Source organism: Hyaena hyaena, unplaced genomic scaffold (genome assembly GCF_003009895.1).
Source record: "Hyaena hyaena isolate Hyena2069 unplaced genomic scaffold, ASM300989v1 scaffold_275, whole genome shotgun sequence".
NCBI classification, from domain to species: domain Eukaryota; kingdom Metazoa; phylum Chordata; class Mammalia; order Carnivora; family Hyaenidae; genus Hyaena; species Hyaena hyaena.
In genome coordinates this window covers 179023-191909 of record NW_024080908.1, presented here as the reverse complement: position 1 = coordinate 191909, position 12887 = coordinate 179023, and the positions used below count along the sequence as shown (strand labels likewise).

At 43.7% G+C, this 12887-nt stretch overlaps 1 protein-coding gene across 1 annotated transcript; it reads right to left on the bottom strand.

The window, feature by feature from the left end:
- Positions 1-4906: 4906 nt before the first annotated feature.
- DUSP12 (dual specificity phosphatase 12) lies at positions 4907-12369 on the bottom strand. The gene is made up of 6 exons (XM_039245956.1): positions 11972-12369; positions 10294-10407; positions 10083-10201; positions 9609-9705; positions 8547-8733; positions 4907-5305 (listed from the first exon to the last, which is right to left on the bottom strand). The coding sequence occupies exons 1-6, from the start codon at positions 12352-12354 to the stop codon at positions 5144-5146; spliced, it is 1062 nt and encodes a 353-aa protein (XP_039101887.1). The 5' UTR covers positions 12355-12369; the 3' UTR covers positions 4907-5143.
- Positions 12370-12887: the final 518 nt, after the last annotated feature.

The following is a 12887-nucleotide window of genomic DNA, read 5'->3' as shown; positions in this document are numbered from 1 at the left end:
AGCCCCCAGCTTCAACTATCTCCCTTTCTTGTTTTATCTACCCTCTCTCCCCGCAACACCTACTTTTTGTTTTGCTTTGTTTCTTCCCTGGGGGTGTTTTAAAGAAAATCTCAGCTATTGAGTTATTTCACCTATAAATACTTAATATGTATCCGCACAAGGCTTTTTTCACATTTTTAAAAACGTAACTACAATACCGTTATGATTCCCACCAAAATCAAAAATTCCCTAATATTATCTAATACCGGTTCCAGGTTCAGCCTTTCCACAGTTGGTTTGTTCAAATCAGAGTCACTAGGTTGCATTTTGTTCATAGGACAGTCCCCTCTCCTTCTTGTCACCCCATGTCATTTGTCCTGTAGAATTTCCCATTTTGTGATTCTGTTTGTATCTTCCTGGTGATTGGTAAACTGCCAGTTAAATGTCCACTTGATTAGCTGGTTTGTATTTCCTGTTTCGTTTGTGCAGGAATACTTCATAAGACATCATACCAGGAGGCACATAATTCCTAATTATTCACTTTTTGAAATATCAAGATTTATCAGTGAGTTCTGGTTTTTTCCTACGTCTTAAGCCTATTTCCTCTCTTAATTTTATCACAATGGCAAGGACTTCTAGCACCACACTGAAGGCAGATGCACGACTATTCATCTTTTAGCTTGTTCCCAACTCTAATGTGCAAGTTTTAAAAAGCTTTATTTGTGATAAGATTTTTCCTGCAGTTTCTTTAACTTTTTTTACATTTATTTATTTTTTTAAATGTTTTTTATTTATTTCTAGGAGAGAGAGAGACAGCGTGAGCAGGGGAGGGTCAGAGAGAGAGGGAGTCACAGACCGAAACAGGCTCCAGGCTCTGAGCTGGCAGTCAGCACAGAGCCCGACGCGGGGCTCGAACCCATGAACCACGAGATCATGACCTGAGGGAAAGTCGGACGCTTAACCGACTAAGCCACCCAGGCGCCCCTACATCTATTTTTGAGAGACAGAGAGAGGCAGAGCACAAGTAGGGGAGGGGCAGAGAGAATGAGACACAGAATCTGAAGGAAGCTCCAGGCTCCGAGCTGTCAGCAGAGAGCTGACGCGGGGCTCAAAACCACGAACCGTGAGATCATGACCTGAGCTGAAGTCAGATGCTCAACCAGATGACCCACCCAGGCAGCCCCTGTAGTTTCTTAATACAAGGAAAATTTATTTTCATTTTTCATTAAGAATTTCACTGTGCTTAGGGTTTTTTATACACACACTGATTATATGCTCCTTCCATTTTAGTAATAACTCCTTCATGGTTAACTATGCTTTAATGATAAATGTTTAATGTTATCACACCCTTTTTATTTGTTTTCAAGTCAAACCCTTGGAAGAGAAATGAAATTTTCAAGTTTTGTCTAGGGGCACCTGGGTGACTCAATTGAGTGTCCAACTTCGGCTCGGGTCATTATCTTGCAGTCCATGGGTTCGAGCCCCGCGTCAGGCTCTGTGCTGACAGCTCAGAGCCTGGAGCCGACTTTGGATTCTGTGTTTCCCTCACTCTCTGTCCCTCCCCTGTTCATGCTGTCTCTCTCTCAGAAATCAATATTTTTTTTAAAATGAAAGAGTTTTGCCATTGAAAGAGACATAAAGGAGACCCTTGCCCAGATCCGTACTCTTGAGGACTCCATTCTGACACCTGGCAGCGTCTGTCCCCACAGGGGGAAGGATCCGTGGTGCCAAGGCGATACACCCAACCAGAGCACGTGCCTCGGAGACTCACTTCTTATGCCCAAATAGTTGCACACCTGCTTCGGAAGCTTGCTTAGGTCTCTGACTCCGAAGGGCGAGCTGTGCCAGTGCTGTATGGCAGGGTGTAAACAGAGCTCAGAAATGTGAGGCAGGAAGTCCGCCATCTGCACATGCCCAGGGGCATATAAACAAACGCAGGGGTGGGGAAGGGGGGAGTCTGTAGGGCAGTGGCCAACTCTCCTGCACGGTCCTGTTTTGTCACGGAACTCCAGAACGTCGGAGAATTCTAAACTCAAACCTTGGCTTCCAGTTCCTTATGAAGGCATGTTTGTCAAGATAAGAAAATAATTCATTTTGGTGACTTGATTTCTAACTTTCAAAAACTAAGACAAACAGTATGTGGACCTCAATTTGCACTCATCATCAGAATTCTGCAAATGTTGATGGGGCACCTGACCAGCAAATGTACAACTTGCTTAAAAATTGCATTTCATCAGTGCTGTATTTTACACTCTGATATTTTCATTATGACATCTTCTAGATCACCCTAAACAGAAAATCCAAACAGAATAGAGGTTAAAAGCTCAGATTTCAGGGACATACGGGTGGCTCAGCGGGTTGGGCATCCAATTTCAGCTAAGGTCATGATCTCGCGGCTTGTGGGTTCAAGCCCGCGTCGGGCTCTGTGCCAACAGCTCGGAGCCTGGAGCCTGCTTCGGATTCTGTGTCTCCCTCTCTCTCTGCCCCTCCCCAACTCATGTTCTGTTTCTCTCAAAAATACATAAACATTTAAAAAAATTTTTTAGGGGCGCCTGGGTGGCTTAGTCGGTTGAGCGTCCAACTTTCGCTTAGGTCATGATCTCGCGGTTCGTGTGTTCGGGCCCCGCGTCGGGCTCTGTGCTGACTGCCAGCTCAGAGCTTGGAGCCTATTTCAGAGTCTGTGTCTCCCTCTCTCTCTGACCCTCCCCTGCTCACGCTGTCTCTCTCTCTCCCTCTCCTAGAAATAAATAAAAATATTAAAAAAAAAATTTTTTTTTAAAAAGCTCAGATTTTGGATTAAGCCAAATCTTGATTCTAATCTAGGTTCAACTATTTTCTAGCAGTGTAACTTTGATGAAGTGTCTTAATCTTTCTGAGCCTCAATCGTACCTATAAAATGGGAATCACAAGATCTGTCTCATAAGATTTTAAGGAGGATTAAATTAGATAATACACACTAAATGATTAGCCCATGGTAAATTTACAAAACATTGCAGCTATTTTAAGGAGCAATGTTGAATGCTACTAGCTAGACACTGCCATTCTATCACAAAAATCCCCATAAAAACCCAGACTGAATACTATCATCTCTCCATTTTATACAAGGAATTAAAACTTAGGCAAATGACTTTTAAAATAATGTGTTTTTTTTTTAATTTCTGAGAGAGAGAGAGAGAGAGAGAGAGAGAGAGGGGCAGCATGAGCAGGGGAGGGTCAGAGAGAGAGGGAGACACAGAATCTGAAACAGGCTCCAGGCTCTGAAATGTCAGCACTGAGCCCGACGTGGGGCTCGAACCCACGAACCGTGAGATCATGACCTGAGCCAAAGTCAGACGCTTAACTGACTGAGCCACCCAGGCGCCCCTAAAATAATGCTTTTAAGGAAGGCGGAGCATATATTATTCCCATTTCATGAAAGAGAAAATGGACAACTTTCAAAAGACCTTCCAAAGGGGCACCTGGGTGGCCAGTCAGTTAAGCGTCTGGCTCCCAGTTTCGGCTCAGGATGTGATCTCCGAGTTTGGGACTTCCAGCTTCACAGAGTTCAAGCCTGCTTGGGATTCTCTCTCTACCCCCTGCTTGGGTCGCTCTCTCAAAATAAATTAAAAATAATTTTTAATCAAAATAAATAAACTTAAAAAAAATAAACTTAAAAAAACCCAAAGCCCTTCCAGGCAGCTGGGGACAGGTAAAACCAGAATGATCAGAGCCCACTCTGGCTACTTCAGTACTATTTTAACTGCACTGGTAACAGCGCTGTGAAATAAAGCTGAAGTTGCTATTATCTACAAACACGTAAAGCCACATGTTGTAAATGGATACTCTTAAGTATTAAAAAGGATTCTGTTTGTTCTGGAGAATAAAGGCCAAATGGATTTTCTATTTACCCAAAAGTAAAACATTAACGGACTCTACACTGGAAACGTTTGCTGAGTGGATGTTCCACAAAACTTCAAAATTTACATAAAATCAATTCTCCCCCAAACCCATTTCCCACTGGCAAATCCCAATTATCTTTCAAAAAGGCTATTCTGTCTCTCTCTCCTGGCTGGAACATAAACTGCAAGACGACGAGTTGTATCTTGTGTGTTCAGTACATCATCCAGAACTGTGCACACAATAGGCGCCCAGTAAATACTTACTGAATTGAAGACTGCAAATCCAAATAAAATATATGCAACTTTCCCCGTGCTAGATGCTACAGTGTGTGATAGGTATCAACTCAAGCCTTACAAAATTCTCACTACTTGTTACCTGCAAAAGGCACAATTCATATGATTCAACCTAATAGTTTTTAAAGTTTTCTAGAGTATATTATGAAGCAAAGTGAACAGAAAATACAAAAAATTAGATAGAAACAGAGAAAATTTTTCTTGTAAGAAAAAATTATATTATAAAAGTTACCAAAGGCTTCAAGTTCTATGTTAAGCTATTCTCATGAAGTGCTCCTAACACCCAACATTTCAAAAGTTAAACAAGGAGGGGCAGCTGGCTGGCTCAGTTGGTCGAGCGTCCAAATCTTGATTTCAGCTCAGGTCGTGATCTCACCTGAAATCAGGTCATCATTTCAGCTGATGTTCGTGGGTTCGAGCCCCATATCAGACTCTGTCCTGACAGCACAGAGCCTGGAGCCTGCTTTGGATTCTGTTCCTCCCTCTTTCTCTCCCCCTCCCCTGCTTGCTCTCTCTCTCTCGCTCTCAAAGATAAATAAGACATTAAAAAAAAAAGAGAAGTTTTTAGAAAAGCATGAGAAGTATGTTCCAAAATATATACAAACAAATCTGCTTTGCATTTCTAGAAATAAAAGAAAATCTTATTAAACACAATAATTTCTAATATTTGTACATAATTTTGTCCATTAAGACTTTAAGATCATGTAACATTCCAAAATTCAGAACTCTTTAAAATACATGAAACAAAGAAAGAATCTGGGTTATACAAAATTTTAATATCAAATAAAGTATAATTTACATGATTACAAGTTTTGATTTCCATATAAAGTATTCCACTTAAATAGTAAAAGACACTAACGCACCACAGTTTCCAAGTCCCATTAAATGAAAGGTTGAAGGTCTAAAAACTAGACAACCTGCCATGAATGACCATAAGCAAGTGACGCACGCGTCGGCAAGTTTCTTCCCAGGCTCTCAAAGGCGACACAAGCTCATACTTTTCTTGCCTGTGGCCCCCAAACCGGCAGCGTCTTCATCTCATCCACTCTGTTCTTATGCACTTGAAAGGCAGGTGTTACCCATCTACCGCAGGAGCACTGCTCACCATACCAGTTGAAAGAACCCAACTTGGCATTGCATTTGGGGCAAAGAAGCTGAAATAAAGTAAAGCAACCTTGTTACTTCATTCATGCACCTGCCTACAAAACAAATAATTCTCACTGGCAACAGCTGCCATAAAGCAGGTTAAGACAGAGCCCCTGGCTCCAGGAGTCTGTGATCTAATCAGCGAGGTGCAACGCGACGGCAATTTACTGTAACAGACGGTGGACTACGATCATTGTGCAGGAAGCATGCTGCGTCCTGGGAGCTTGGCACAGGCCCAGGGCAATCCCAGCGTGAGGGGAGGGAGGTAAAGGCTGAGATATGAAACTCAAGGCTGCAGGACGTGGCATGTGTTGGCTTTTAAATCACTCTGTGGTTTAATGTTTCAAACTGAGATCATCACACTAAAAAACAGGAAAGCATGTTAGGAGTCTCGTGTTCTACTGCTGATACTGACAGCAGGGAAGTTGGGTCTCAGATTCCTGGCTCTTTTAAAACAAAACAAACAAACAGGGTCCCTGGGTGGCTCAGTCGGTGAAGCATCAGACTCCTGATTTCGGCTGAGGTCATGATCTCCCCGGGGTTCATGAGATAGAGCCCCATGGTCGGGCTCCAGCTGTCAGCGCAGGATTCTCTCTCTCCTTCTCTCTCTGTCCTTCTCCCTTGCTCATGCTCTCTCTTTCTCAAAATAAAGAAATAAACACTTTAAAAACAATAATAAAGGGATGCCTGGGTGGCTCACTTGGTTGAGCGCTCAATTTCGGTTCAGGTCATGATCTTGCAGTTTGTGAGTTTGAGCCCCTCATCGGGCTCACTGCTGTCAGCACAGAGCCTGCTTCAGATTCTCTGTCACCCTCTCTCTTTGCCCCTCTCTGTCTCTCTCTCAAAAATAAATTTAAAAAAAAACATTAAAAAAATACAATAATAAAAACTGATTCTCCCGTAAAATAGATTAAGTCAAAAAGAAGCTGAACAAAGTCTATTATATTTTATTCTGATGTATTTAAAGCATGATTTTTTAAGTTTGACTCTTTATTTTGCACATGACATGAGGTAGGGACTTTTATTTTTAATTTTAAATGATATAAGCTCTGGACATAAAACTCAAGCCAGATTTGATTACAGAAGTATCTTAAATTTTAATATGACAAAATATCCCACAAGGTTGAGATAAGCAACAGACTGGAGAAAATATCTGTAATATATTACAGGAATCATTAACACCTAGACTATACAAAGAGCTCCTAATCAACAGGAAAAAGGCCAAATCCATAGAGAAATGGATGTAAAGGAAATTTATTGAAAAAGGAGTCATAAACAGCTGATAAGTATATAACAATGTCGGTTCCCGGTAGTAGTCACGGAAATTCAAATTATAACATTTTCAGATTATTTTTCATCTCACAGAGTGCCTGGGTGGCTCAGTCAGTTAAGCATCCGACTTCAGCTCAGATCATGATCTCACGATTTGTGGGTTCAAGCCCCGTGTCGGCTCTGTGCTGACATCAGTGAGTCTGTGTCTCCCTCTCTCTCTGACCCTCCCCTGCTCACGCTGTCCCTCTCTCTCTCTCACACAAATAAAAACATTAAAAAAATTTTTTTTAATTTAAAAAATATCTATTTTTCATCTCACAGACTGGCAAACTTTACCAGTCTTATAATATCCAGTTTTCCGGGGGTATGGGGAAATGGGTACAGGTGTTCAGTGCCAGCAAGAAGCAGATTTGTGTGAGCATTCAGATGTCAACCTAGAACGTCAGCAGTATTTAAGATGTACACACCCCACAAGCAAGGGACCCCACGTTTAGGTCTACAGGAAGATTCAAATAAGTATACAGAGCGGTGTGCACAATATGATCTAGAATCTCCCACAGAATTGCCTTGGACTTGCATGTAGTCCAGGTAAAGTAAGAGCAGCAAGCAAAAAGCACAAGCCACAAAAGAAGAAAAGCAGAGAGAGTGGACCTTACAGTTAAAACCTCTAGCGCTGCAAGTGATACCACCAGGAACGGGAAGTGACTGCTAACGGGCATAGGGTTTATTCTGGGAATGATGAAAGTGACGATGTTGCAAAAATTCTGTGAACATGTTAAAAACCAGTGAATTGGGGCGCCTGGGTGGCTCAGTCAGTTGAGCGTCCAGCTTCAGCTCAGGTCATGATCTCACAGTTTGTGAGTTTGAGCGCCGAGTCGGGCTCTATGCTGACAGCTAGCTCAGAGCCTGGAGCCTGTTTCAGATTCTGTGTCTCCCTCTCTCTCTCTCTGACCCTTCCCTGCTCACGCTGCCTCTCTCTCTCTCTCTCAGAAATAAAACATTTAAAAATTAAAAAAAAAAAAAGATTAAGAATATCTTTAGGGGCGCCTGGGTGGCTCAGTTGGTTGAGTATCTGACCTTCAGCTCAGGTCTGATCTCAGCTTGTGGGTTCAAGCCCTACGTCAGGCTCTGTGCTGACAGCACAGAGCCCAGAGCCTGCTTCGGATTCTGGGTCTCCCGCTCTCTCTGCCCCTCCCCCACTCATGCACACACACTGTTCTCTCTCTTTCTCTCAAAAATGAATGAATAAACTTAAAAAAAAAAGACTATCTTTAGATTAATATTAAGTAAGCCTAAACAAGGAATGTGGCTGTCATATTTTTCATGAGCTGCATTCTTAAGAATTAATAGGAAATGAAAACAAATCTTTTAGCAAACATACAAACTGAAAGATCAGGATAAAAAGAGAGACGTTATAGAACCAACAGGAAAAAAAAGTGAGGGAAGAAAAATTTTTAATTTTTAAATCCTTGATTTGGCCTTACTTGTTATGAGGTTTGCATTTTGTTAAAACATATCCTAATTGGCTGATGCTAGTCTTCACCTTGAAAAAATATAAATAGCCTTAAAAGGCATTAACTTAGACCAACAGCTCTCAACTAGACGTGGTTCACTATTTTCGATCAGCTGGGTTTTATTTAATAAATATATTTGATAGATTCTTACCTACACTAGAAAGATATCACCTTCTTTTTTTTTTTAAGGTTTATTTTTGAGAAAGTATGTGAACAGGAGAGTGGCAGAGAGAGGGAGACACAGAATCTGAAGCAGGCTTCAGGCCCTGAGCTGTCAGCATGGAGCCTGGTGTGGGGATCGAACCCATGAACTGAGCTAAAGTCAGACACTTAACCGACTGAGCCACCCAGGCGCCCCTAGAAAGATATAATCATTATAAAGTAATTATGATGATTCAAAGTCCAAGAAAGAACAAAGTATAGACGATACAATGAAACTGCAGAAAATAAAATGTGTTCCTACCTGTCCATCCATCACGCCCAACAACGCAGATTCCATCCACTGTACAGGTTCAATGAAGTATGACGTACACTGAGCCTGATTCCCTGTGGTGAGCATCAAAGATGGCGTCACTCTCTTGTGGGGAAAGGCTATAGGAGCATTTCCTTCATTATGATCCAAAATGCTAGAACTTCGAAATAAAGATCGCCTGCAACCCCCAAACAAACAAAAGCATTAATGGCTTTCAAAAGGATGAAAGAATCGATGAAATATGCAGTATTTCTTAGACAGCAAAAATTAAAATAAAATTGATTATGCTACTCTAATTTTCAAATAACTTGATTTCTTTTCACTTTTACGAACTTACTGTCTTTTTTTTTTTTTTTAAATTTCTGAGAGAGAGAGAGAGAGGCAGCGTGAGAAGAGGAGGGTCAGAGAGAGAGAGAGACACAGAACCTGAAGCAGGCTCCAGGCTCTGAGCTGGCTGTCAGCACAGAGCCCGACACGGGGTTAAACCCACGAACCATGAGATCATGACCTGTGCCGAAGTCAGACGCTCAGCCAACTGAGCCACCCAGACACCCCAAGAACTTATTGTCTTCTTAAAAGCAGATTTGAGGGTGGTGCCTGGGTCACTTAGTTGGTTAAGCATCTGACTGTTGATTTCGGCCCAGGTCACGATCTCACAGCTGTGCAATCCAGCCTCTGGTCGGGTTCCAGGCTGAATGGGGAGCCTGCTTGGAATTTTCTTTCTCCCGTCTCTCCTGTCCCTCCCCCCACTTGCACATGTGTGTGCATGTGTGCACGCATGCACACACACCAGGGAAAGGAAGAGTGGGAGAGAATTGCAAGCAGGCTCCATACTCAGCCTGGGCTCCATCCCACAACCCTGGAATCATGACCTGACCTGAAATCAAGAGCTGGGCGCTTAACCAAGTGAACCACCCAGTGACCCCTGATTTTGAAACTTCTAGGTTGCTGAATTAAACAAATTCTCCCTATCAATTTTAAGAAAATGAAACTTTCAGTACTTTTCAGCTACTGAGACATGATAAAATCTCCAGAGAATAGAAAATATTTTACCTGCACTTTCTACATTTGTAGAGAACCTCATCTTTCAATCCTTGTGAAACTGTGGTCGGGTCAACAGCAAAGAGTTCTTGAGGTAAATTCTGTAATTCTACATGACATAATTAAAACGTATCTATTTGTTGAAGTTAATGTCAAATTAAGGCAAGAAGTGCTGATCTTAGAAATTAAAAAAGAAAAAAAAAACTTCTCCAGTGTTAAGAAGTCAGGGTGAGGTAGGAGAGCCTAGTGAAGCCCTTGGATTCTGGGACAGACTGCCCAGATTTGAACTCTCAAATCCCAGCCTACCACTTACAAACCATGTGACTTTGAACAAGTTATTTCTTGCTCAATCACAGTTTCAAAAGGAAATAACAGTACCTGTCTGAAGAGATTGCTGGAAAAGTGAGATAATGCACCTGAAGCCTTTAGTGTCAGAGGAAACAGCATCTAAAAAGGGCCCAATAAGTACTTGCAATTAGTACTTACCTGGATACTTTTCTGTAACCTTTTGTAAACGATATTGCTTATAAACTGCACTGGAAGTATCTACTTCATAGCCCATTGCCTGGTATAATTTCAGTTGCCACTCGAATCCCTCATTCATCCTGTAAGAGCAAACAAATATAAGGTAAAGTTTTCATTGCATCAGTAAAATCACATTGCAAGAGCAGAATTATTACTCTAACAAAGAACTCACTTCGCCTCTGGTTTGAGGGTCTGGAGCTCTTCATAGGCTTTTTCAAAGGTAAGCTGGTCAGTCTTCATCATAAAAGCAGTAATTATAGCCACACTTCGACTGACTCCTGCATGACTGAAAAAGAGACCTTTAAAATAAAATAGCAAATTGCAGCATTTAAAAAACAAAAAAACAGGGGCGCCTGGGTGGCTTAGTCGGTTAAGCGTCCGACTTTCGCTTAGGTCATGAACTCGCGGTTCGTGGGTTCGAGCCCCGCGTCGGGCTCTGTGCTGACTGCCAGCTCAGAGCCTGGAGCCTGTTTCAGTCTGTGACTCCCTCTCTCTCTGACCCTCCCCTGCTCACGTTGTCTCTCTCTCTCTCTCTCCTAGAAATAAATAAAACGTTTAAAAAATTAAAAAAAACAAAAACAAAAAAAAAAACCGCCCAGCTCCCTCTCAGTGGTAAAGTTCAGGTCCACTTCAGGTTGGCTTCTTCTACCCAAGGTAAACCCTTTGTCTCTGAAATACTACAGTCATACAAATGAATTATTTATTTCCTTTTTAAAAAAAAAAATTTAACTTTTATTTATTTTTGAGACACAGAGCGTGAGCAGGGGAAGGGCAGAGAGAGGGAGACACAGAATCCGAATCAGGCTCCAGGCTCTGAGCTGTCAGCACAGAGCCTAATGCTGGCGGGGCTAGAAACCCACAAACCATGAGATCATGACCTAGGCCAAAGTCAGACGCTGAACGACTGAGCCACCCAGGCACCTCTATTTATTTCCTTATTGTTTTTGAAATCTGAGCTATGTGAATGTATTACCTTTTAAAAATAATTACACTAATTTTTTAAAAAGTTATAATGGCTCTGGGGAAAAAAAAAAAAAATCCAGGCTCCTTGCCCTTGGCATTAAAGGGGCCTGGAAACCTGATCCCAGGCTTCCCTCCATTTTTACTGTTACCTTATATTCTTTGTGTAAATACTGAGAGCAAGAGCTGGCACACAGTAAAAGTGCTGGCTCAACAGACTGAAGCTCCTGTTATTACTTACACTCCAGTCCAACTAAAAAGGCCTGCTAAGAATTCCCAAACACCTATCAAGATTTTCTTTTTGGCACTGCTGCAACCTAACTCCATCTTTCCCGTGGCATGGCTTAGGGATCCCGTAAGCCCTAACCAAGTTTGCTCTCCCCATTTCTCCCCTTCATCAACCACCCTCTGCCCCCAACAAAAACACTGAAAATAATCTACTTTTCCTCTGGAGGCTGAACAACTTTAACTTTATTCACCTCTTTTAGTAAATGACTCGCATCACAGTCTGCATTACAATCATCTGGGTAGATGCCTGGCTTCTCCCGAAGGACTTGAAGCTCTTAGTGATGTGACTTTGCCATTGATCAGTCCCCCCTCCCCACCCCCCACCGCCCGCTACAAACGACTCGGGTTGGGAAGGGGGCTGCAGAATGAACCAGCATAAACAGGTATGAATCATCACAACGGGAACGAATGAGAACGAGCACGCCTTCAGGGGCCAGCCCCCCGCCCCCTCCTCTCTCCCGGACACCTGCCAGCCAAAGGAGGGAGGGAGAGGAGGTTCTGGGGTCTCAGAGCCCCTTCGCCCCCGCCCAGGATCCTCGGGGGGGGGGGGGCTGCAGGCGGGAAGCGCAGCGGGGCTGCTCGCCCCCGGGCGGGCCACTCACCAGTGCACCAACACCGCGCGGCCTACGTCGCGCGCCTGCCCGATGAAGGCCACACACCGGTCCAGATGGCTGAGCAGGTCCGTTTCGGGCTTGTCCAACGCCTGCACAAAGAGGCTCCGCAGACCCTCCAGCCCAGCGCCCGACTTGAAGTCGGGCTCCTCCGAGTCCACCGTCAGCACGGCCGTGATGCCCGCCTCCCTCAGCTGGTCCGGCTCCGCCACGGCCGCGGCTCCACCCAGGTACAGCCCCGGCCGCACCTCCAGCATCTGCGCGGCGGGGCCGGCCCGGCTCCGACCGTCCCCCGGCCGCGGGCAGCCATGCCTCCCTCCCCGAGCCTCCAACATGGCGGCGTCCAGAGGCCCAGCGGCCAGCGGCCCTACCATCGAGTAGGCGGCCGGCTAGAACGTCCTTCCTCTGGGCTGAGGCGGCCTCAGCTGCGCAGCGGCTCCCTCGGAGGACCACGGCCATGGCAGGAATGTGTACTTCTTGGGCAAGGTGATGCTGCTGCTGAGGCGGAGGGAGAAGCCTTTAAAAACCGAGTCTGGCCCCAGCTTCCCCAGCTTGGTGGTAGAGGATCCACTTCCCCACATACAGGGTTTCTCAGGCTTACAGTGTTGAGACTTTATGGAAAGGGGCAACAAGAGCAGCTGGACGCAACTTTGAAATAATGGTCCCACCAACCGAATCAACAGTCTCATTTTATCCAATTGGGGTGAAACAGTTTTTTCAACGTTTATGAAGCGTTCTGTTTGTATTTATTCTCTTATGATCAATTTTTTCCCTCTTTGTCTAGTTTTTTTTATTGTTATGTGAATCTCTTTCTTGTTGATGCATTATGTCCTATATACTTTTAAGATATTAATCCCATGTTTTTGTACATTAGTACCCTCCAACCAAAGGACACCCAGAAACCTAC

Excerpts from the sequence above, each read along its gene's own strand:
- DUSP12 (XM_039245956.1), bottom strand. The coding sequence starts at position 12,354 with ATGGTAGGGCCGCTGGCCGCTGGGCCTCTGGACGCCGCCATGTTGGAG. Across the intron at positions 10,202-10,293 it reads ACCCTCAAACCAGAGGCGAA|GATGAATGAGGGATTCGAGT; the intron begins GTGAGTTCTTTG and ends TTGCTCTTACAG. Across the intron at positions 9,706-10,082 it reads GGTTACAGAAAAGTATCCAG|AATTACAGAATTTACCTCAA; the intron begins GTAAGTACTAAT and ends TATGTCATGTAG.